Here is a 27,405-nt window from a genome sequence, read left to right on the forward strand (position 1 = left end):
CTCTTTTTAAACCAGGTATTTCCAATCACCAGTCCTTTTTCAGTGCACAAATCTACCAGCTCTTCACCATTTCCATTTACAACACTGTACACCCCATGTACACCAATTATTTCCTCAACTGCCACATTACTCACCTTTGCATTTGAATCACCCATCAGTATAACCCAGTCTCGCGCATCAAAACTACGAACATACTCATGCCCAGGTGCATATGCACCAATAATCACCCATCTCTCTCCATCCACTTTCAGTTTTACCCATATCGATATAGAGTTTACTTTCTTACGCTCTATCACATACTCCCAGCACTCCTGTTTCAGGAGTAGTGCTACTCCTTCCCTCGCTCTTGTCCTCTCAGCAACCCTTGACTTTACTCCCAAGAAATTCCCAAACCACTCTTCCCCTTTATCCTATAGCCTCACTTCACTCAGAGCTGAAACATCCAGGTTCCTTTCCTCAAACATACTACCTATCTCCTTTTTTCTCATCTTGGCCACATCCACACACATTTAGACACCCCAGTCTCTTAACTTTCTTATTTCTTTTACAGAGATCGCACTGGTTTGCACAACCCCTTCTCAAGAAGTTGTCCACACTTAGAGGATGATTTGATTCACCTGACTCTGATGCTTGGACGTGGAGATGTTTGGGTTGAGGAGACACCACAGTTTCACACCCGACTGCGTTGGGTTCAGGCGCAGATAAAACTGTGTCAAGAGGAACCAGAGGATGCTGTCTGTTATCTGGAATTGGTTAGAGACACTTGATTTTATTTCATAGACTTTCATGTTGACTTGAATTGGTTGCAGGGTGTTAACCTTGGTGAACAGAGAAGATGTTGTGAAAGCTTTGCGGAAGATGAAAGCCGGCAAGGTGGCGGGGTTGGATGGTATTGCAGTGGCATTTAGAAAAAAAAGGGGGTGACTGTATTTTTGATTGGTTGGTAAGGATATCCAGTATATGTATGGATCATGGTAAAGTGCCTGAGGATTGGCAGAATGCATGCATAGTGCCGTTGTACAGAGGGAAAGGGGATAAAGGTGAATGTTCAAATTACAGAGGCATAAGGTTGTTGAGTATTCCTGGGAAATTATATGGAAGGGTATTGATTGAGAGGGTAAAGGCATGTACAGAGCATCAGACAGGGGAAGAGCAGTGTGGCTTCAGAAGTGGTTGAGGGTGTTTGGATCAGGTGTTTGCTTTGAAGAATGTATGTGAGAAATACTTAGAAAAACAAATGGATTCGTATGTATCATTTATGGAACTGGAGAAGGCATATGATATGGTGGATAGAGATGCTTTGTGGAAAGTTTTAAGAGTACATGGTGTGGGAAGTAAATTGCTAGAAGCAGTGAAAAGTTTTTACCAAGGATGCAAGGCATGTGTATGAGTAGGAAGAGAGGAAAGTGATTGGTTCCCAGTGAATGTCGGTTTGCAGCAGGGTTGCTTGAGGTCTCCATGGTTGTTTAATTTGCTTATGGATAAGGTGGTTAGGGAGGTGAATGCAAGAGTTTTGGAGAAAGGTGCAAGTATGCAGTCTGTTGTGGATGAGATGGCTTGGGAAGTAAGTCAGTTGTTGTTTGCTGATGATACAGTGCTGGTGGCTGACTCAGGTGAGAAACTGCAGAAGTTGGTGACTTAGTTTGGTGAAGTGTGTGAAAGAAGAAAGTTGAGAGTAAATGTGAATAAGAGCAAGGTTTTTAGCTCAGTAGGGTTGAGGGACAAATTGATTGGGATGTAAGTTTGAATGGAGAAAAACTGGAGGAAGTGAAGTGTTTTAGATATCTGAGAGTGGATTTGGCAGAGGATGGAACCATGGAAGCGGAAGTGAGTCACAGGGTGTGGGAGGGAATGTAAGTTCTGGGAGCATTGATGAATGTGAGGAAGGCGAGAACATTATATTGGTGAGTAAGAATGGATATGTTTGAAGGAATAGTACTTCCAATAATGTTATATGGTTGCAAGGCATGGGCTATCGATAGGGTTGTGTGGAGGAGTGTGCACGTGTTGGAAATGAAATGTTTGAGAACAATATGTGGTGTGAGGTGGTTTGATTAAGTAATGAAAGGGTAAGAGTGATGTGTGGTAATGAAAAGAGCATGTTTGAGAGAGCAGAAAAGAGTGTTTTGAAATGGTTTGGACACATGGAGAGAATGAGTGAGGAAAGATTGACAAAGAGGATATATGTGTCAGAGGTGGAGGGACGAAGAAAGACCACATTGGAGGTGGAAGGATGGAGTGAAAAAGACTTTTAGTGATTGGGGCCTCTACATACAGGAGGGTGAAAGGCATGCAAGGAATAGATTGAATTGGAACAATGTGGTATACCGGGGGGGATGTGCTGTCATTGGATTAAACGAGGGCATGTGAAGCATCTGGGGTAAACCATGGAAAGGTCTGTTGGGCCTGTATATGGAAAGGGACCTGCGGTTTTGATGCATTACACATGACAGCTAGAGCCTGAGTGTGAACGAGTGTGGCCGTTTTGTTTGTTCCTTACGCTATCTCAGTGGAGGGGGGAATGCTATTTTGTGTGTGGCAGAGTGGCAATGGGAATGGATGAAGGCAGCAAGCACGAATATGTATTTATATTTATTCATTTTTATTCATTATACTTTGTTGCTGGCTCCTGTGTTAGTGAGGTAGCGCAAGGAAACAGACGAAAGAATGGCCCAACCCACCCACATGCACATGTATATACATACATGTCTACACACGCACATATACATACCTATATATTTCAACATACATATATATACACAGACATATACATTCATACAGCTGTACATAATTCATACTTGCTGCCTTCACTCATTTCCGTCGTCACCCCCCCACACATGAAATGACCAACCCCTCCCCCTGCATATGTGTGAGGTAGCACCAGGAAAAGATAACAAAGGCCACATTCATTCACATTCACTGGAGCTGTCATGTATAATGCACCGAATCCACAGCTCCCTTTCCACATCCAGGCTCCACAAAACTTTCCATGGTTTACCCCAGATGCCTCACATGCCCTGGTTTTATCCATTGACAGCACATCGAACCCAGAATACCACATCGTTCCAATTCACTCTATTCCTTGCACGCCTTTCACCCTCCTACATGATCAGGCCCCGATCGCTCAAAATCTTTTTCACTCCATCTTTCCACCTCCAGTTTGGTCTCCCACTTCTTGTTCCCTCCACCTCTGACACATATACCCTCTTTGTCAATCTTTCCTCACTCATTCTCTCCACATGACCATACCATTTCAAAACACCCTAATCTGCTCTCTCAACCACACTCTTTTTATTGCCACACTTCTCTCTTACCCATTCATTACTTAATCAAACCAACTCACACCACACATTGTCCTCAAACATCTCATTTCCAACACATCCACCCTCCTCCGCACTACTCTATCTATAGCCCACGCCTCGCAACCATATAACATTGTTGGAACTACTATTCCTTCAAACATACCCATTTTTGCTTTGCAAGATAGTGTTCTCGCCTTCCACATTTTTCAACGCTCCCAGAACTTTTGCTCCCTCCCCCACCCTGTGACTCACTTCCGCTTCCATGATTCCATCCGCTGCCAAATCCACTCCCAGATATCTAAAACACTTCACTTCCTCCACTTTTTCTCCATTCAAACTTACCTTCCAATTGACTTGTCCCTTAACCCTACTGTGGCTAATAACCTTGCTCTTATTCACTTTTACTCTCAACTTTCTTCTTACACACACTTTACCAAACTCAGTCACCAGCTTTATTGGATTACATGTTAATTGATAGGTGCATGAAAGAGAGACTTACGGGTGTTAATGTGCTGAGAGGTGAAACTGGAGGGATGTCTGACCATTATCTTGTAGAGGCAAAGCTGAAGATTTGTAGAGGTTTTCAGAAAAGAAGAGAGAATGTTGGGGTGAAGAGAGTGGTAAGAGTAAGTGAGCTTGGGAAGGAGACTTGTGTTAGGAAGTTCCAGGATAGACTGAGTGCAGAATGGAAAAAGGTGAGACCAAAGGATGTAAGGGGAGTAGTGGAGGAATTGGATGTATTTAGGGAAGCAGTGATGGTTTGCGCAAAAGATGCTTGTGGCATGAGAAGTGTGGGAGGAGAGCAGATTGGAAAGGGTAGTGCGTGGTGGGATGAAGTAAGATTATTAATGAAAGAGAAGAGAGGTATTTGAACCAATTTTGCAGGGAAATAGTGCAAATGACTGGGAGATATATAAAAGAAAGAGGCAGGAGGTCAAGAGAAAGGTGCAAGAGGTGAAAAAGAGGGCAAATGAGAGTTAGGGTGAGAGAGTATCCTTAAATTTTAGGGAGAATGAAAAGATGTTTTGGAAGGAGGTAAGTAAAGTGCATAAGACAAGAGAATAAATGGGAACATCAGTGAAGGGGGCTAATGGGGAGGTGATAACAAGTAGTGGTAATGTTAGGAGATGGAGTGAGTATTTTGAAGGTTTGTTGAATGTGTTAGATGATAGAGTGGCAAATATAGGGTGTTTTGGTTGAGGCGGTATGCAAAGTGAGAGGGTTAGGGAGAATGATTTAGTAAACAGAGAAGAGGTAGTAAAAGCTTTGCAGAAGATGAAAGCTGGCAAGGCAGCGGTTTTGGATGCTATTGCAGTGGAATTTATTAAAAAGGGGGGTGACTTTATTGTTGACTGATTGGTAAGGATATTTTATGTGTGTATGACTCATGGTAAGGTGCCTGAGGATTGTCGGAATGCATGCATAATGCCATTGAACAAAGGCAAAGGGATAAAGGTGAGTGCTCAAATTACAGAGGTATATGTTTGTTGAGTATTCATGGGAAATTATATGGGAGGGTATTGATAGAGGGGGTGAAGGCATGTACAGAGCATCAGATTGGGGAAGAGCATTGTGGTTTCAGAAGTGGTAGATGATGTGTGGATCAGGTGTTTGCTTTGAAGAATGTATGTGAGAAAAGCAAATGGATTTGTTTGTAGCATTTATGGATCTGGAGAAGGCATATGATAGAGTTGATAGAGATGCCTTATGGAAGGTATTAAGAATATATGGTGTGGGAGGCAAGTTGTTAGAAGCCGTGAAAAGTTGTTATTGAGGATGTATGGCATGTGTATGAGTAGGAAGAGAGGAAAGTGATTGGTTCTCAGTGAATGTCAGTTTGTGGCAGGGGTGCATGATGTCTCCATGGTTGTTTAATTTGTTTATGGATGGGGTTGTTAGGGAGGCAAATGCAAGAGTTTTGGAGAGAGGGGCAAGTATGCAGTCTGTTGTGGATGAGAAGGCTTGGGAAGTGAGTCAGTAGTTGTTTGCTGATGATACAGCACTGGTGGCTGATTCGGGTGAGAAACTGCAGAAGCTGGTGACTGAGTTTGGTAAAGAGTATGAAAGAAGAAAGCTGAGAGTAAATGCGAATAAGAGCAAGGTTATTAGGTATAGTAGGGTTGAGGGATAAATCAGCTGGGAGGTAAGTTTGAATGGAGAAAAACTGGAGGAAGTGAAGTGTTTTAGATATCTGGGAGTGGATTTGGCAGCGGATGGAACCATGGAAGCAGAAGTGAGTCACAGGGTGGGGCAGGGGGCAAAAGTTCTGGGAGTGTTGGAAAATGTGTAGAAGGCGAGAACATTATCTTGGAAAGCAAAAATGGGTATGTTTGAAGGAATAGTGGTACCAACAATGTTATATGGTTGCGAAGCATGGGCTATAGATAGAGTAGTACTTAGTACAGTGGATGTGTTGGAAATGAGATGTTTGAGGACAATATGTGGTGTGAGGTGGTTTGATCGAATAAGTAATGAATGGGTAAGAGAGGTATGTGGTAATAAAAAGAGTGTGGTTGAGAAAGCAGAAGAGAGTGTTTTGAAATTGTTTGGTTACATGGAGAGAATGAGTGAGGAAAGATTGACAAAGAGGATACATGTGTCGGAGGTGGAGGGAACGAGGAGAAGTGGGAGACCAAATTGGAGGTGGAAGGATGGAGTGAAAAAGATTTTGAATGATTGGGGCCTGAACATGCAGGAGAGTGAAAGGTGTTGAAGGAATAGAGTGAATTGGAACGATGTGGTGTATCGGGGTTGACGTGCCTTCGATGGATTAATCCATGGCATGTGAAGTGTCTGGGGTAAACCATGGAAAGTTTTGTGGGGTGTGGATGTGGAAAGTGAGCTGTGGCTTTGGTGCATTATACATGATAGGTAGAGACTGAGGGTGAACAAATGTGGCCTTTGTTGTCTTTTCCTAGTGCTACCTTGTGCATATGCGGGGGTAGGAGGTTTTCATCTCATGTGTGACGGGGTGGCAACGGGAATGAATAAGGGCAGACAGTATGAATTATGTACATGTGTATTTATATATATATATATATATATATATATATATATATATATATATATATATATATATATATATATATATATATATATATGTTTTCCCTGGGGATAGGGGAGAAAGAATACTTCCCACATATTCCCTGCATGTCGTAGAAGGCGACTAAAAGGGGAGGGAGCGAGGGGCTGGAAATCCTCCCCCTCTCGTTTTTTTTTTAATTTTCCAAAAGAGGGAACAGAGAATTGCGCCAGGTGAGGGTATTCCCTCAAAGGCCCAGTCCTCTGTTCTTAACGCTACCTCGCTAATGCGGGAAATGGCGAATAGTTTGAAAGAAGAAAAAATATATATGTGTAGACGTTGAGATGTATAGGTATATATACGTGAGTGTGTGGATGTGTATGTATATACATGTGTATGTGGGTGGGTTGGGCCATTCTTTCGTCTGTTTCCTTGTGCTACCTCGCTAATGTGGGAGACAGTGACAAAGTATAATGAATATAAATAATAATGTATATGTATGTATACATTGGAATGTATAGGTATGTATATGTGCGTGTGTGGACGTGTATGTATATGCATGTGTATGTTGATGGGTTTGGCCATTCTTTTGTCTGTTTCCTTGCGCTACCTCACTAATGCGGGAGACCGACAAAGTATAATAAATAAGCTTTAAAATGTATATGTATTTATATTTGTGCGTGTGAGCGTTTATGTATATACATGTGCATGTGGGTGGGTTGGGCTAATCCTCGTCTGTTTTCCTGCACTACCTCGCTAACGCGGGAGACAGTGGTTAAGTATGATAATAAATATAGATATGATTTTCTCCATTGGCCTTAATAGTAACCACAGCAAACATTTGCATATACAATACTAACATATCCCAGGTATCACAAGAGGAAAAATCTTCCATGATAGCTATAATAGCTGCAGAGGACCCATACCTATGCTTTGCAGGAGTTAGATCAACTTATCCAGAACTGCCTTACTTCCAGATATGAATTTTAAGATATAACAATGCTTATCATGGAGTATTTCATGATACTTCATGGAGGTAATACTTTTATAGTCTATCAGACTTTGCTAACTTGTCTCTTCCACAATCTGCTAAGACATTTTTTGAAAGTTTTTCATATGATGTAATAAAGCAAGCATATTTAGGGTATTGGCATTTTTAGTTGGTCATTGTCGGGCACTCTTAAAGATTTGCATAGATTTTGATAATTTTTCTCACAGATGTAGGGATAGAACAACCAGAAGACATGACATGAAATTGCGTTAGAAATTTGTTAAACAAGATGTAGAGAAGTACTTTTATAGTATAAGAGTAGTGGATGAATGGAATAGAATGACTGAGGACATGGTTAATGCAGACATCATGTATAAATTTCAGATGTATCATAGTAGAGAATGTTTAAGAGATGGAGTTCCACAAGTGTAACACTCCATCTATTTACAGTATGTATATATAAGTACATACACACATACACACACCACAGGCTTCTGTAGTTTTGTGTTTAGTAGTACTTATCATGAGTCAGCATGGGCCAACCCAGGTTTGGACCTGCGTGGGTATGAATCGTGCTAATCGCATTCATCTTACACCTAACCCAGGTGTTCTTCCTCCCCTTTTGGCCAATCAGTAAATGGGTGCATGGCTTAAACTGGGATGTGTGTGTGTGCGCGCATGCGTGCATAATTACATCGGACTGAAGACAGTACATATACAGTGTTAAGAGATGGGGCAACAATAGTGAAAAAACACTCCCCATAACACACAAATAGTTGTCTCTCTCTCTCTCTCTCACACACACACACACACACACACACACACACACACACACACACACACACACACACACCAGGGGAAAGAAAGAAAAAAATGCTCATTTAAGGTTGGGTTGCTAGAGGCAGTACATGGGCCTCTGTGGTGTTGTGGTGAGTGTTACTGACCATGAGTCTGCACTGGCCAGCCCAGGCTTGGACCCGCTTTGAATCCTGATTGTGGCATTCAGTCAACACCCAACTCAGATGTTGTACCTCCCATCAGGGCAGATCAATGAATGGGTACCTGGCTTATTGGTGTGTTTGTATTTGTGCATTCATACATTTGAGTAAAGACATAATACATATATAAGGTTAAGAGTCGGGTCAACACTAGTGAAAAAAAAATCTCTCTCTCTGAAACACAAATAATTATCACACACGCACACTCACTCACAAGGGCAAAGAAAGAAGAAATGCTCATTAAAGGGTTATTAGAATTGGTAGAATTATGAGATGCAGTCATTGTGATAAAGGTTTGGCTTTAATCAAGACACACAGGGAAGACCAGTTATGGTTATGTTTGATTTAAAGTCATCTAGGCACCAGGTACTAAGACATGCTAAAAAATTAAGATATATTTATTTATTTATTCATTTTGCTTTGTCGCTGTCTCCTGCGTTAGCGACGTAGCGCGAGGAAACAGACAAAAGAATGGCCCACCCCACCCACATACACACGTATATACATACACGTCTACACACGCAAATATACATACCTATACATCTCAACGTATACATATATATACACACACACACATATACTTATATACACTTGTACATAATTCATACTGTCTGCTTTTATTCATTCCCATCGCCACCCCGCCGCACATGAAATAACAACCCCTTCCCCCCTCATGTGTGCAGGGCATCACTAGGAAAAAAACAAAGGCCACATTCATTCACAATCAGTCTCTAGCTGTCATGTAATAATGCACTGAAACCACAGCTCCCTTTCCACATCCAGGCCCCACAGAACTTTCCATGGTTTACCCCAGATGCTTCACATGCCCTGGTTCAATCCATTGACAGCACGTCGACCCCGGTATATCACATCGTTCCAATTCACTCTTATTTCTTGCATGCCTTTCACCCTCCTGTATGTTCAGGCCCCGATCACTCAAAATCTTTTTCACTCCATCTTTCCACCTCCAATTTGGTCTCCTACTTCTCCTCGTTCCCTCCACCTCTGACACATATATCCTCTTGGTCAATCTTTCCTCACTCATTCTTTCCATGTGACCAAACCATTTCAAAACACCCTCCTCTGCTCTCTCAACCACACTCTTTTTATTACCACACATCTCTCTTACCCTATTATTACTTACTCAATCAAACCACCTCACACCACATATTGTCCTCAAACATCTCATTTCCAGCACATCCACCCTCCTCCGCACAACTCTATCCATAGCCCACACCTCGCAACCATATAACATTGTTGGAACCACTATTCCCTCAAACATACCCATTTTTGCTTTCCGAGATAATATTCTCAACTTCCACACATTCTTCAACACTCCCAAAATTTTCGCCCCCTCCCCCACCCTCTGATTCACTTTCGCTTCCATGGTTCCATCCGCTGCCAAATCCACTCCCAGATATCTAAAACACTTCACTTCCTCCAGTTTTTCTCCATTTAAACTTACCTCCCAGTTGACTTGACCCTCAACCCTACTGTACCTAATAGCCTTGCTCTTATTCACAAGGCAGAATTTAGTAGAGTATTCATGAGCCTGATAGACCAAGGAAAGAGAGGGTAAAAAAACAAAGAATACAGTTAGAAGGCAAATAATTGAAGACACCAAATGAGGCAAGAGGAGAGACCACCTCGCCAGTGCTGTGGAGAAGGCAGGTTTAGTAGGAAATGATAATGAGAGACAGAGAGTATTGTAGGCAAACACTGATGGATTAGTAGTACATGGTAAAGAGCGGGAATTTAGGGATCATGTATGGTAAAATGCTAATGATATTGTTGGTGTTGTGGAAAAGTGCTTACAAAAGGGATGTTGTCTCACCTTTTCTCTCCAGAAGGATGCATGATACAGGGGGTACCTCTGATCTGGCACTCTGTGGTCTGGCAACTTCCATGGTCTGGCATGTTTTGAATCTGTTAGCACGACTACGGTGCCAGAATCTGTTTACATTGTGACCGATTTGATTCACAGTCCTGTTAATTTCTTATATACAGTTTGTTGCTGAAAATGACAGCTAGAAAAGTTTAAAGTTTCAGAAAACTTTGAAAGGTGCGAGGTGTACAGAATTATGTAGACAGTGCACTTATAAAGTGCTTTAAGCTCTGATAATGAAGGTGTAAGTATTTCTGGGGAGATGCTTATCGAGCAAGCCAGAGTTCTTCATAGAGAACTAAAGCTACACTATGACTGTAAATGTTTACAAGGATGGTTGCACGAATTTAAGTGGAGACAGAATTTCAGCACATAGTGTGTACAGAGGAAAGTGTAGTGCTGTCAAGGAAGCTTGTCGTGTAAGGTCACATTCTCTGTCAAACAGCCAACAGCTAAACACACAGGGCGAGAGAGGATGTATGAACTGTCTGCCTGGCTGCGACTGACACAGTGCGGGCTGGCTGCAACCATGTTAATAATAAAACAACAATAGTAACAAGAGTCGATCAAAGCCAACTTCCATTCTGTGGTCATTAGTTACATTAACTACTTGTCACAGAACTGTGACAAGGTGTGTAGATGAATTTGCACAGTAAGAGGCAGCAGAAACTTAGCCCCAGAACAAGTGTATAATGCTGATGAATCTGCCCTGCATTGGCATCATATGCCACGAAAAATCCTTGCCCAAGATATTGAGGAGTTTCCATCTGGGGATACTTCTGATGTAAACTGATGTAACAATAAAAACCTTGTTTGAAAGATTTAGTGATTGTATTATTTCCTTTTTCAAGCTTTGTTCTACCTTTGATAACACAGCAATATGTATATGGAATGAGCTGGCAGGACTAGGGGTTGGGAATATGTTTATGTAAGGGGCTCCCTTTTCGGAGTCAGTTTCTGTTTTCTGGCAGTGGCCATTTCCCAAGCTTGCTGGATGAGAGGTTCAACCTATACCAGTGTCATTGACACATAAAATATTATTTTGATGCAGACTAGCATGGATATTGAAAATATCATACATGATACACCACTTAAGTTTGATTATGTAGTAATGAGTGAGTTGAAAGAGCAGAGATGAGACAGGTCTGAGGAAGGGGTATAATTCCCTGCGTGTCGTAGAAGGCGACTAAAAGGGGAGGGAGCGGGGGGCTGGAATTCCTCCCCTCTCATTATTTTTTTTTTAATTTTCCAAAAGAAGGAACAGAGAAGGGGGCCAGGTGAGGATATTCCCTCAAAAGCCCAGTCCTCTGATCTTAACGCTACCTCGCTAATGCGGGAAATGGCGAATAGTTTGAAAAAAAAAAAAAACTTTAGATTGGAATCTAGGGTTTAGTAGCAAGGAATGAGGATACTGTAGGAAAAAGTTCTGAGAGATTTAGAATGAAGGAAGGTTAAGAATGCATGAAGTATGGTTTAATCAAAGCTGTCAAAAAGCATAGGAGTTTTTAGATTTGCAATGACGAAGATACAGGCGATACTCCAGACAGCCAGCCTGTGCAAGGTATTGGAGAGCAAGGAAAGAGTATAACAGCATAAGAAAGGAGGAACAGAAAAAATCAAAAAGAGCACCGTAGATAAGGTGAGTTAAAATCCAAAACTTTTCCATAAATTTGTCAGAAGTAGATTGTCAGATAAAAGAGCAGTGAATCAGGTAAAGGGTTTCAAAAGGGAAAAGTAGTTGAAGATGATGTGAGGAAGTGAATTAGTTCAAAATTGTTTTCACAGTGGAAGACACTATAACCCAATCACTAGTGAGCTGGGATAGGAGGGAGGCTGTAGAAAACATTGAGATACCTCGTTAATGTCATTGAGAAAGGCAAACTGCTGAGGGAGTGGAAAAGGGAAAACTTCATACTCATCTACAAGAAAGGAGACTGGGAAGAGGTCTGGAAGGGGTACTGGAAAAGTTAATGAGAAAGCAAGTAGATGACTTTTTACTGAGGAAAAACTTCCTCAGTGAGAGGCAACATAGTTTCAGGGAAAGTTCATGCATATTGAACCTCTTAGATTTCTATTTGAGGGTGAGCTTTGTTATGGACAAAAGGGGAGGTAGGGTAGATTGTTTATATCTTGACTGTCAGAAAGCATTTGACAGTTCTGCATGGGAGGTTGATTAAGAGGGTGGAATACCAGACAGGAATGGGGAGACTCTTCCCATGGAGGGAAGATCATCATGGTTGTTTGGAGTAAAAGATGTATGTCAAAGGAGCCTTCTTGAAGTAGGTGAAGGTCACCTTTGGAGTTGCACAGAGTTCTGTTTTGGGACTGTTTATCTTATTGTACTATTTGACTTGTCTAAAGGTATGAACACTTACCTGAATATGTTTGCAGATAATGGAAAAGTCTAGAGGGAAGTGGAAAGTGAAGTGAAGAGGATTGCATCAGCTTACAAGGGGACCCAAACAGACTCCAAGGATAATGTGATACATGATGATACTCAGACTTAGCAAATGTAATGTAATAAGGATGGGACAGAGTGAAAGAAGGCCTCAATATGATTATTATCTAGTAGGTAATATGCTTCAGATTTCTGTGAATGTGAAAAAATTGGGGGTCAGCATCATGTATAACCTGTTGCCAGAGCCTTATATTAGGAGAATATTAATAGAAACAGACTGTCTTCCGGCAAACGTTAGAATATCTTTCAAGTATATGGATAAGGAAATGTTTAGGAATCTGCTCATATCCTATATAAGACCAAAACTAGACTATGCTCCTCAAGTTTGGTCACCTCACCTAAAGAAGCACATAAAGCTAATAAAGTCTAAAGGAGGGCAACACAGATGGTACTAGAATTAAGAGAGCAAAGTTATAGGGAAAGGCTGAAGGCTTTAAGTTTTGTGTGTGCGAGTATCAGTATACTTTAGGAAGAATAAGATGTTTGGGAAGGAAATTGATAATATTCGAAAACAAGAGATTAAATGAGAACGTTGGTGAAGGGGCAAAAGAGGAATTGGTAATAGGTAGTGATGAAATGAGGAGGAGATGGTGTGAGTATTCTGAAGGACTTTTGAATGTGTTTGATGATAAGGTGGCAGATGTAGGGGAATTGGGTCTGGGTGGTATGCAAAATGAGAGAGACATGGAGAGTGGTTTGGTGAAGAGAGGTGGTGAAAGCCTTATGAAGAATGAAATGTGGTAAGGCACCTGAAGTGTATGGTATTGCTGATAAATTTATTAAGAAATGAGATGACTGTGTTGTTGTTAGGCTATTTTTTATTTACAATATGTTTGTATCATGGGAAGGTGCCTGAGTATTGACAGAATGCATGTATAGTGCTGTTGTATAAAGGCAAGGGGAATAAAAGTGAGTGCTTAAACTACAGTTTGTTGAGTGTACCTGGTAAATTGTATGGCAGAGTAGTGATTGATAAGATTAAAGACATGTGTAGAGCATAAGATTGGGAAGGAATAGTTTGGTTTCAGAAGTGGTAGAGGATCAGGTGTTTGCTTTAAAGAATGTGTGCGAGAAATAGAGAAATGAATGGATTTATATTTGGCATTTATGGATATGGAGAAAGTAATGATAGAGTTAATAGAGATACCTTGTGGAAGGTCATAAGAATATAAGGTGTGGAAGGAAAGCTGATAGATGCAGTGAGAAGTTTTTATCAAGAGTGTAAGGCATGTGTATGATTGGAAAGAGAGGAGAGTGATTAGTTGCTCGTGAAGGTTAGTGTGCAGCAGGGATGTGTTATGTCACCAGGGATGAGGTGGTGAGGGAGGTAAAGGTGAGAGTCATGGAGAGAGGGATAAGCATGCAGTCTGTAATGGATGAAAAGGCCTGAGAATTGAGTCAGTTGTTGTTTTTGGATGATTCAGCACTGATGGCAGCTTCAAATGTGAAACTGCAGAAGTTTGTGACTGAGTTTGGAAGGGTGGGTGAAAGGAGGAAGTTGAGAGGTATTATAGATAAAAGTAAGGTTATTATAGTTGAGCGACAGATTAGTTTGTGTGAGAGTTTGAATGGAGGAAAATTAGAGGAAGTTAAGTGTTTCCGATACCTGAAGGATACACGGCAGCGAATGGAACATGGAAGCGAAAGTGAGTTATAGGTTGCGTGAGGGGGCAAATGTTCTAGGAGCACTGAAGAATGTAAGGAAAGAGAGTTCATTATCTAGGAGGGCAAAAATGGATATGTTTGAAGGAATAGTAGTTCCAACATTATTATATGGATGTGAGGCATGGGCTATAGATAGTGTTGGGTGAAGGAAGGTGGATGTAATGGAAATGAAATGTTTGAGGACAATATGTGGTGTGAGGTGGTTTGATCAGGTAAGTAATGAGAGGGTAAGAGAGAGTTGTGGTAATAAAATGAGTGTGGTTGAAGAGCTGAAGAGAGTGTGCTAAAATGGTTTGGACATGTAGAAAGAATGAGTGAGGAAAGGTTGACAAAGAGGATATATGTGTCAAAAGTGGAGGAAACAAGAACGGGTTGACCAAATTGGAGATGGAAAGATGGGGTCAAAAAGATTTTGCGCAATTGGGACCTGAAAAGGCAGGAAGATGAAAGTTTTGCACAGAATAGAGTAAGTAGGAATGATGTGGTATACAGGAGTCAACTTGAGGTCAGTGAACTGAACCAGGGCATGTGAAGCATCTGAGATAAACCATGGAAAGGTCTGTAGGATCAGGTTGTGGACAGGAAGTTGTTATTTCAGTACATTAACCATGACAGCTAGAGAGTATATGTGAAAGGATGCAGGCTATCTTTGTTCTTGGCACTACCTCACTAACTGGGGAAACAGCAATCAGGTATGATAGAAATTTGAAATCTATTCTTTCTTTTCTTTCATACTTGTTCACTGCTTCTCACATTAGTGAAGTAGCACTGGGAACAGATGGAGAAAAGGTCTCATTTTTCTCACAGTTTACTTACAGTTTTTAAGAACAGTTAAAAAACTTAAAAATGTAGGGTTGGAAAGGAAGCTTACATCTAGCGTTAAGGAGTTTAGATTGCAGGGTAAATGATACTGGAGACATGTGTCAAGGAATTGGAGAATAAAATTTAGTTGATTGTTGATATTGTAGCTGTTCAATGAAACAGTGTACAGTATTGCTTATAATCTAACTGAAAGCAACTGGTTTTCCAAACAGGTAGATGTAACAGTTTTTGAGCACTGCTGATTAGATACTGTAATTTGTAGGCTTCAGAATTAATTTCCAGCTGCATTTCTAAGGAATGTAAATTCTTTTCAAATGAAAAAAGTAATTGGGCCCTTTTGACTACTTTTTTCTGTCAAATCAGAACCACGAAGTTTCCATATTTGGCTTTAATATTTCTTTAAAAATCTGATAAAAGGGAAAAAAATATGAAAAAAGATGAAATATAGCAATTATGGTCTGACACCTTCTTCAAGTATTACGGATTTCTTATTTCTTACATTAACGGTGATGTGTGAGCTATGAAGGGAATGAAAAATGTAAAAGGCCAGATTTTAAAAGGACACTAAGAGGTCTAGCACTGCCAGCTCATGAGCACCCATTGTATACTTCTTTTTTTTTTTTTTTTTTTTTTTTTTTTATACTTTGTCGCTGTCTCCCGCGTTTGCGAGGTAGCGCAAGGAAACAGACGAAAGAAATGGCCCAACCCCCCCCATACACATGTACATACACACGTCCACACACGCAAATATACATACCTACACAGCTTTCCATGGTTTACCCCGGACGCTTCACGTGCCTTGATTCAATCCACTGACAGCACGTCAACCCCTGTATACCACATCGCTCCAATTCACTCTATTCCTTGCCCTCCTTTCACCCTCCTGCATGTTCAGGCCCCGATCACACAAAATCCTTTTCACTCCATCTTTCCACCTCCAATTTGGTCTCCCTCTTCTCCTCGTTCCCTCCACCTCCGACACATATATCCTCTTGGTCAATCTTTCCTCACTCATTCTCTCCATGTGCCCAAACCATTTCAAAACACCCTCTTCTGCTCTCTCAACCACGCTCTTTTTATTTCCACACATCTCTCTTACCCTTACGTTACTCACTCGATCAAACCACCTCACACCACACATTGTCCTCAAACATCTCATTTCCAGCACATCCATCCTCCTGCGCACAACTCTATCCATAGCCCACGCCTCGCAACCATACAACATTGTTGGAACTACTATTCCTTCAAACATACCCATTTTTGCTTTCCGGGATAATGTTCTCGACTTCCACACATTTTTCAAGGCTCCCAAAATTTTCGCCCCCTCCCCCACCATATGATCCACTTCCGCTTCCATGGTTCCATCCGCTGCCAGATCCACTCCCAGATATCTAAAACACTTCACTTCCTCCAGTTTTTCTCCATTCAAACTCACCTCCCAATTGACTTGACCCTCAACCCTACTGTACCTAATAACCTTGCTCTTATTCACATTTACTCTTAACTTTCTTCTTCCACACACTTTACCAAACTCCGTCACCAGCTTCTGCAGTTTCTCACATGAATCCGCCACCAGCGCTGTATCATCAGCGAACAACAACTGACTCACTTCCCAAGCTCTCTCATCCCCAACAGACTTCATACTTGCCCCTCTTTCCAAGACTCTTGCATTTACCTCCCTAACAACCCCATCCATAAACAAATTAAACAACCATGGAGACATCACACACCCCTGCCGCAAACCTACATTCACTGAGAACCAATCACTTTCCTCTCTTCCTACACGTACACATGCCTTACATCCTCGATAAAAACTTTTCACTGCTTCTAACAACTTGCCTCCCACACCATATATTCTTAATACCTTCCACAGAGCATCTCTATCAACTCTATCATATGCCTTCTCCAGATCCATAAATGCTACATACAAATCCATTTGCTTTTCTAAGTATTTCTCGCATACATTCTTCAAAGCAAACACCTGATCCACACATCCTCTACCACTTCTGAAACCACACTGCTCTTCCCCAATCTGATGCTCTGTACATGCCTTCACCCTCTCAATCAATACTCTCCCATATAATTTACCAGGAATACTCAACAAACTTATACCTCTGTAATTTGAGCACTCACTCTTATCCCCTTTGCCTTTGTACAATGGCACTATGCACGCATTCCGCCAATCCTCAGGCACCTCACCATGAGTCATACATACATTAAATAACCTTACCAACCAGTCAACAATACAGTCACCCCCTTTTTTAATAAATTCCACTGCAATACCATCCAAACCTGCTGCCTTGCCGGCTTTCATCTTCCGCAAAGCTTTTACTACCTCTTCTCTGTTTACCAAATCATTTTCCCTAACCCTCTCACTTTGCACACCACCTCGACCCAAACACCCTATATCTGCCACTCTGTCATCAGACACATTCAACAAACCTTCAAAATACTCATTCCATCTCCTTCTCACATCACCACTACTTGTTATCACCTCCCCACCTACGCCCTTCACTGAAGTTCCCATTTGCTTCTTATGATATCTTTATATATCTTTATTTCCATGGAAAGATCTGTGGATCCTGGTTATGGATAAGGAGTTGTAGTTTTAGTGCATTGTATATGACAGCTAGAGAATGGATGTGACCTTTCTTCATCTGTTCCTGGCACTACCTCTCTAATGTGCAAAGCAGAAATCAAGTAATGAAAATTATCTTTATTTATGCCTTATGGTAGATAACATTTACTCCTAATGATGATAGAACTTTAAAGGGGCCAAAAAAAGTTTTAGGTTCTAGAGTTAAAGGGAAATTAAGAAGCTTTGTGTTGCTAATGCATAAAAGAACATCATATAGTATTATTATAAATCTTTGTTTATGCATTATGATACATGATACATGCTGCATGCATAGACATTATGATATCCACGAAATATGTAAATAATGGAAAAATCAAAATATAAAAGTGATGAGAAAGATGAATGAAAGTATGCCTTGGCGGCAGCAGTGTGCTGAATGGGCCTTTCTCTATTGCCTGAGGTTCAGGTTAGCAGCAAATAGGGGCAATATCTTATGGAGCCTTGTTGCCATTTCCAGGTTTAGGAAGTGTTGGCAAATCACATGAGATGTACAATCTGTTTTTTGACACTTGCAGTCTATCTTAGTATTTCATGCTGAGAAAGGAAAGAATGTATTACAACTTTCAGTCTATTTTGTGGCCAAAGAGTTAACTTGAATGTTTGGAGATCTACATTGATCAGATTGTTTGGTGAAGGTATAGTAGTTAACGAATTTTAAAAAATTGCCATTTTTGCCTTTCAGGTTACAGAATGCACTTTAAATGCATAGAAAGCGACTTCTAAAGCTCTCACTATACCAGTGTTTTGATGATTTTATTTATTGTTTTCACCTATTTTAGTGTTTGGAGTACACTTGAAGCATAAGAAGTTTCAGATATGCTGTGTGAAAGTAGGAATTATAAATGTTTGGAGTACACTTGAAGCATAGGAAGTTTCAGATATGATGTGTGAAAGTAGGAATTATAAATGTTTATTTATTTTTACCTAAGAAGTACCCTGTCATTGACAAATCTACCCTTTTGAAATTTTCTGTGATGTGTAGGGGTGCAAGAAATAATTTCCAAAGGTCTTATCACACTGCTTTGATAATTAGAGATGCTTGATAATGCCTTACTCTTGAAGCATTATTTTGATGGTTTGGAATGTTTTATGTCATATTGACTTTTTTTTTTTTTTTTGCAGCTTTTATCTGACCTTGACCGGCTGGCTGATGCTGAGATGGAGTATATTGTTGACCGTGTTCGTATAGAAACAGACAAAACTGTTGTATCCAATTCAGAAGTAAAACGCCATCTTAATTTCTTGCAGCGGTAAGTCTCACTTGTTTTACATTTATACAAGTATGTGGTGCTAACAATCTGTTTTGCAGGATGAGAAATTACCACTGTTTATCTGTCTGTCTATATCCCTGACATCTGTTCCCAACTTGAACTCCCTCATGATGGTGGCCATGGCATTAGTCTCCATGATTAGTGAACTCCAGTGCCACTTTTTAGTCTTTAGTGCCTCATCCTCAATAGGCAACTGGCAGAGGGTAACTCCAGCACAGTATTTGCAGAGGCTCCTACCAAATGTTCCTGCTGACTATTTGTACCTAATGCTCCAGCCTAATGTTCCTACCCTACTACTTATACCTAATATTGCTGCCAAATGCTCCTACCTAGATATTTCTACCTACTACTTCTATCTGTTGCTCCTAACATTTTGCCAGAAGGCAGGACTAACACAAAGTGCTCACCGCAGGAAAAGTTATTTAAGTGTTGTTAAGTGTTATGTATGACAAGGAAAGATTATATATTTGTAGACAGAGTGCCATTAGTCCACTTGTGGGTAGGGCTGAAAGAGGAGACAGCTGCCCTGGTCAGAGTGCAGCTTGATAACCACTGAAGTGCTGTGGCTCAATCCACAGGCACCACTACCCCTTCCAATACCCAGGCAGGTAGCACTGTTAATATACTTCACTGGTTGTTGGCTGCTTACTGAATACAGATATAGACTGTAGAACAAAAATTATATTTTTTCTGTACCTCATGACATTCAGTCTCCAGCTGTCATGTATAATGTGCTAAAACTAGGGTCTGCCATCTGCAGACATGCACCACAGTCTATTTCATAGTTTAGTGTGGTTGTTTTATTTGCCTTGGTACACCTCATTAACAGTATGTTCCATCCCATAGACCATTTCATTCCAATTTTTCCTTTACAATGCATGCCTCTTACCCTTCTGAATGTTCAGGCCCCAATACCTAAAAGCGTCTTTTACTCCTTTCCTCTGTTTCCTCCTTAGAACCCCCTTCCTGTCTGTTTCCTCCAATTCTGACACATAGACCCTGGTTCTCAGTCTCTCTTCACCCATCCTTTCCATAGGCCCAACCATTCCAGCACACCCTGGTTGCCCCATTTAATCAGGCTACACTTACTAGCACCTTTTTCTCAGACACATTTCTCTAAAATAAATCTGTCTCATAGCAGAGTGAATTCAGGCATTTCATTTCAGCTTATTCACATTCTTCCTTTCCGTTTTATTCAAGGTCCAAGACTCACATCCATACAATACTATCAAGACTACTATATTTTTAAACATACTTTTATTTGCTCCTATAGACAGTGAACTTTTCTTCCAAGTGCTCAGTAATGCACCCAAGATCTTAATCATCATGTCCACCTTGTGAGTCACCTCATGCCCATAGTTCCATTTGCTGTACCTAAAACATTTGGTTTCCTTCAGGTCCTCCTGGTATGAACATACTAAAACTGTCTTGTCCCCCCCCCCCCTCCCCCTTCCTTACACTTGTTGCCATAATTTTGTTTGCATAGGTTTTAGTTTTGTTTTATGCGGTCATCTTTGTCATCAGCTTTTGGAGTTTTGGTTTAGAATTTACCACCAGAGCTGTATCATCCACAAACACTTGATTTTACCTCCCATGCCTCCCGTAATATTTCCATTCACTTCCAACATCCAAATCATCCAAACTTGTTCCTTGTTTCAAGACCCATGCCCTTACCCCCCCATCTCACCCCTCCATCCATAAACAGAGTAAAGAACTATGGTCACACATTGTTAAACCATTTGCCCTCTAGTTCTCATGCCATAATCTTTTAGTGAAGACTCCTCGCGGCATTTAGTAATTTTCCATTAGCCTCATGTATCTGCAGCACATGATGGATGTCCGTCATACACTTTCTTCAGACTCGTAAGTGCCACATTACAGATCATGCTCTGTCTCTATGTATTTCTCATAAATAATCTTCAGAGCACACACCTGGTCCACACATGCAGACACATATTCCCATTCTTGAAATCACATTGCTTCCCTGTAGTCAGCTGCTCTGTATATGACGCTTGCTCTGTCACCACTTCCCAATGATTCTTACCAAGTGTCCCCCATGCCTTTATACTGGGTCATTATATGTGTTTACTGCAAATCCTTAGGCACTTCATCATAGCCATACTTACATTGAACAGCTTGACTGACCAGTTAGCAACTCTGTCACCCCCACTTCCTGAGAGACTTAGCTGTGATCCTATTCTGTATTAATGTTTTACCACATCTCGTCCTGTGCAAGGCTTTCGCTTTTCCCCCACTTTTTACCATCACTTTTATTATGACTCTTTTACTCAGCATGCCATAACTTTCTAAATACGCTACAATTACCTGTGTATCATCAAATGCTTTCAGAGTTCCAAAATACTCCTTATTGTGTGTTACCATATTTCCATCTCCTCTCTTCACTGTCACTCTGGTTTCTCCTGTTTTCCTTTTAGTATTCCTCTCCTTCCAAAATGTTTTCTTATTCTTTCTGAAATTCACCAGCAATTTCTCTCCCCCTCTCTCATTTGCCATATTTTTCAGTTCGTACCTTTCTCTTGAATTCCAATCACTTTATCTATCAGTTCTCTTTGTTACACATTACTTTGTTGCAGATGCTAATCATACACCTCTTTTTCCTGTTTCATTATTAAAGGAAGTACCTGTTCTGCCACTTAACCCTTTTTCTTATGCCCCTGTCTCATCATCATAAAGTATGCTTCACAGTGCTGCTTTTCTAGATAATTTCCACTACTCTTTCACTCCACAAGTTTCATTTACTCTCACCTTATGCCATTCTTCCCACAGTCTCTCCTGGCATCTCTTCACACAGGCCACATTTAGAAGGTCACTCACTTTTGCCGTATCTTTTCATAAGTCTGTCGTTTCCTCTTTCCCTGAATCCACTACCAACTTTCACTCTTGTCTCCACCGAGAACTGATCATATCTGACTTGCTGCTCCATCAGCAAGTTTACATCCAGCATCTCCTTTACATACCTTTTAATGAACACATGACCTGTTAATGCATATTGGTCCATTTATACATCATTTTTTTGAGCAATGTATTTTTGAGAGGGGAGTTAGGTACTATGTAGGAGGAAAGAAACTTGGATGTTCTGGCTTTGAGTGAAATGAAGCTTAAGGGTAAAGAGGAAAAATGGTTTGGAAATGTCTTAGGAATAAAATCGTGAGTTGGTGAGAGGACAAGAGCTAAGGAAGGGACAGCTCCTCTCTGGAAGCAGTTGTGGGATTGTGTAATAGAGTGCAAGGAAGTAAATTCTAGACTGATGTGAATGAAACTGAAAGTGGATGGCAAGAGATGGATGACTATTAGTGCTTAGGCATCTGGCCATGAGGAGAAAGATCATGAGGCAAGTGTTTTGAGAGCAGATGAGAAAGTTGGCCAGCAGTTTTCATGTATGAGACTGGGTATTAGTGTTGGGTGATTTAAATTTGAAGGTGAGTGATGTGGTGGTTGAGGGTAGAACTGGCAGGGGGGGATAAGGTATTCACTGTTATGAAAGGAAAGGATGAATAGCTTGTGGAGTTATTATTTGCTTTGTTGATGTCTCCTGCGTTAGCAAGGTAGCGCAAGGAAACAGACAAAAGAATGGCTTAACCCACCCACATACACATGTATATACATACACGTCCACATACGCAAATATACATACCTATACATCTCAACATATACATATATATACACACACAGACATATACATATATACAAATGTACATAATTCATACTGTCTGCCTTTATTCATTCCCATCACCACCCCGCCACACATGAAATAAAAAGCCCCTCCCCCCTCATGTGCGCGAGGTAGCAGTAGGAAAAGACAACAAAGGCCGCATTCATTCACACTCAGTCTCTAGCTGTCATGTAGTAATGCACTGAAACCATTGCTCCCTTTCCACATCCAGGCCACACAGAACTTTCCGTGGTTTACCCCAGACGCTTCTCATGCCCTGGTTCAATCCATTGACAGCACGTCGACCCCGATATACCACATCGTTCCAATTCACTCTATTCCTTGCACGCCTTTCACCCGTCCTGTATGTTTAGGCCCCGATCACTCAAAATCTTTTTCACTCCATCTTTCCACCTCCAATTTGGTCTCCCACTTCTCCTTGTTTCCTCCATCTCTGACACATATATCCTCTTAGTCAATCTTTCCTTACTCATTCTCTCCATGTGACCAAACCATTTCAAAACACCATCTTCTGCTTTCTCAACCACACTTTTTATTACCACACATCTCTCTTACCCTATTATTAATTACTCGATCAAACCACCTCACACCACATATTGTCCTCTAACATCTCATTTCCAGCACATCCACCCTCCTCCGCACAACTTTATCTATAGCCCATGCCTTGCAACCATATAACATTGTTGGAACCACTAATCCTTCAAACACCCATTTTTACTTTCCGAGATAATGTTCTCGACTTTCACACATTCTTCAACGCTCCCAGAACTTTCGCCCCCTCCTCCACCCTATGATTCACTTCCGCTTCCATGGTTCCATCTGCTGCCAAATCCACTCCCAGATATCTAATACACTTTACTTCCTCCAGTTTTCCTCCATTCAAACTTACCTCCCAATTGACTTGTCCCTCAACCCTACTATACCTAATAACCTTGCTCTTATTCACATTTACTCTCAGCTTTCTTCTTTCACACACTTTACCAGACTCAGTCACCTGCTTCTGCAGTTTCTCACATGAATCAGCCACCAGCGCTGTATCATCAGCGAACAACAACTGACTCATTTCCCAAGCTCTCTCATCCACAACAGACTGCATACTTGCCCCTCTTTCCAAAACTCTTGCATTCACCTCCCTAACAACCCCATCCATAAACAAATTAAACAACCATGGAGACATCACACACCCCTGCCACAAACCTACATTCACTTAGAACCAATCACTTTCCTCTCTTCCTACACGCACACATGCCTTACATCCTCGATAAAACCTTTTCACTGCTTCTAACAACTTCCCTCCCACACCATATATTCATAATACCTTCCACAGAGCATCTCTGTCAAGTCTATCATATGCCTTCTCCAGATCCATAAAAGCTACATACAAATCCATTTGCTTTTCTTAGTATTTCTCACATACATTCTTCAAAGCAAACACCTGATCCACACATCATCTACCACTAATGAAACCACACTGCTTTTCCCCAGTCTTATGCTCTGTACATGCCTTCACCCTCTCAATCAATACCCTCCGATATAATTTCCCAGGAATACTCAACAAACTTATACCTCTGTAATTTGAGCACTCACTTTTATCCCCTTTGCCTTTGTACAGTGGCACTATGCAAGCTTTCCGCCAATCCTCAGGCACCTCACCATGAGTCATACGTACATTGAATAACCTTACCAACCAGTCAACAATACATTCACCCCCTTTTTTGATAAATTCCACTGCAATACCATCCAAACCCGCTGCCTTGCTGGCTTTCATCTTCCACAAAGCTTTTACTACCTCTTTTCTGTTTACCAAATCATTCTCCCTAATCCTCTCACTTTGCACACCACCTCGACCAAAACCCCCTAATCTGCCGCTCTATCATCAAACACATTCAACAAACCTTCAAAATACTCACTCCATCTCCTTCTCACATCACCACTACTTGTTATCACCTCCCCATTAGCCCCTTTCACTGAAGTTCCCATTGATTCCCTTGTCTTACACACTTTATTTACCTCCTTCCAAAACATCTTTTTATTCTCCCTAAGATTTAATGATTCTCTCTCACCCCAACTCTCATTTGCCCTCTTTTTCACCTCTTGCACCTTTCTCTTGACCTCCTGTCTCTTTCTTTTATACATCTCCCAGTCATTTGCATTATTTCCCTGCAAATATCGTCCAAATGCCTCTCTCTTCTCTTTCACTAACAATCTTACTTCTTCATCCCACCACTCACTACCCTTTCTAATCTGCCCACCTCCCACACTTCTCATGCCACAAGCATCTTTTGCGCAAGCCATCACTACTTCCCTAAATACATCCCGTTCCTCCCCCACTCCCCTTATGTCCTTTGTTCTCACCTTTTTCCATTCTGTACTCATTCTCTCCTGGTACTTTCTCACACAAGTCTCCTTCCCAAGCTCACTTACTCTCACCACTCTCTTCACCCCAACATTCTCTCTTCTTTTCTGAATACCTCTACAAATCTTCACCTTCACCTCCACAAGATAATGATCAGACATCCCTCCAGTTGCACCTCTCAGCACATTAACATCCAAAAGTCTCTCTTTCGCACGCCTATCGATTAACGCGTAATCCAATAATGCTCTCTGGCCGTCTCTCCTACTTACATATGTTATTTATTTATATTTATTTTGCTTTGTCGCTGTCTCCCGCGTTAGCGAGGTAGCACAAGGAAACAGACGAAAGAATGGCCCAACCCGCCCACATACACATGTATATACATACACGTCCACACACGCAAACATACATACCTATACATCTCAATGTACACATATATATACACACACAGACATATACATATATACACATGTACATAATTCATACTGTCTGCCTTTATTTGTTACCATCGCCACCTCGGCACACATGGAATAACAACCCCCTCCCCCCTCATGTGTGCGAGGTAGCACTAGGAAAAGACACCAAAAGCCCCACTCGTTCACACTCAGTCTCTAGTTGTCATCTAATAATGCATTGAAACCACAGCTCCCTTCCCACATCCAGGCCCCACACACTTTCCATGGTTTACCTCAGACGCTTCACATGCCCTGATTCAATCCATTGACAGCACGTCGACCCCGGTATACCACATCGTTCCAATTCACTCTGTTCCTTGCACACCTTTCACCCTCCTGCATGTTGAGGCCCCGATCACTCAAAATCTTTTTCACTCCATCTTTCCACCTCCAATTTGGTCTCCCACTTCTCCTCGTTCCCTCCACCTCTGACACATATATCCTCTTGGTCAATCTTTCTTCACTCATTCTCTCCATGTGACCAAACCATTTCAAAACACCCTCTTCTGCTCTCTCAACCACACTCTTTATTTCCACACATCTCTCTTACCCTTACATTGCTTACTCGATCAAACCACCTCACACCTCTGTAATTTGAGCACTCACTCTCATCCCCTTTGCCTTTGTACAATGGCACTATGCAAGCATTCCGCCAATCCTCAGGCACCTCACCATGAGTCATACATACATTAGATAACCTTACCAACCAGTCAACAATACAGTCATCCCCTTTTTTAATAAATTCCACTGCAATACCATCCAAACCTGCTGCCTTGCCGTCTTTCATCTTCCGTAAAGCTTTTACTACCTCTTCTCTATTTACCAAATCATTTTCCCTAACCCTCTCACTTTGTACACCACCTCGACCAAAACACCCCATATCTGCCACTCTATCATCAAACACATTCAACAAACCTTCAAAATACTCACTCCATCTCCTTCTCACATCACCATTACTTGTTATCACCTCCCCATTAGCCCCCTTCACTGAAGTTGCCATTTGCTCCCTTGTCTTACGCACTTTATTTACCTCCTTCCAAAACATCTTTTTATTCTCCCTGAAATTTAATGATACTCTCTCACCCCCAACTCTCATTTGCCCTCTTTTTCACCTCTTGCACCTTTCTCTTGACCTCCTGCCTCTTTCTTTTATACCTCTCCCACTCATTTGCATTTTTTCCCTGCAAAAATCATCCAAATGCCTCTCTCTTCTCTTTCACTAATAATCTTACTTCTTCATCCCACCACTCACTACCTTTCCTAATCAACCCACCTCACACGCTTCTCATGCCACAAGCATCTTTTGTGCAAGCCATCACTGCTTCCCTAAATACATCCCGTTCCTCCCCCACTCTCCTTACCTCCTTTGTTCTCACCTTTTTCCATTCTGTACTCAGTCTCTCCTGGTACTTCCTCACACAAGTGTCCTTTCCAAGCTCACTTACTCTCACCACTCTCTTCACCCCAACATTCTCTCTTCTTTTCTGAATACCTCTACAAATCTTCACCTTCGCCTCCACAAGATAATGATCAGACATCCCTCCAGTTGCACCTCTCAGCACATCAACATCCAAAAGTCTCTCTTTCGTGCATCTATCAATTAACACGTAATCCAATAACGCTCTCTGGCCATCTCTCCTACTTACATATGTATACTTATGTATATCTCACTTTTTAAACCAGGTATTCCCAATCACCAGTCCTTTTTCAGCACATAAATCTACAAGCTCTTCACCATTTCCATTTACAACACTGAACACTCCATGTATACCAATTATTCCCTCAACTGCCACATTACTCACCTTTGCATTCAAATCACCCATCACTATAACCCGGTCTTGTGCATCA

At 41.3% G+C, this 27,405-nt stretch overlaps 1 protein-coding gene across 4 annotated transcripts in view; it reads left to right on the forward strand.

The window, feature by feature from the left end:
- Positions 1-27,405, forward strand: part of LOC139750902 (uncharacterized) — a 465,731-nt gene that overhangs the window by 305,919 nt on the left and 132,407 nt on the right. For all 4 annotated transcript variants that reach the window (XM_071665783.1, XM_071665785.1, XM_071665781.1 and 1 more), the window contains exons 12-13: positions 551-752; positions 18,904-19,031. In XM_071665783.1, coding sequence (XP_071521884.1) covers positions 551-752; positions 18,904-19,031 — 330 coding nt within the window. The remainder of the gene's footprint in view (positions 1-550; positions 753-18,903; positions 19,032-27,405) is intronic.

Source organism: Panulirus ornatus, chromosome 10, assembly GCF_036320965.1.
Source record: "Panulirus ornatus isolate Po-2019 chromosome 10, ASM3632096v1, whole genome shotgun sequence".
In the NCBI taxonomy this organism is placed as follows: Eukaryota; Metazoa; Arthropoda; class Malacostraca; order Decapoda; family Palinuridae; genus Panulirus; species Panulirus ornatus.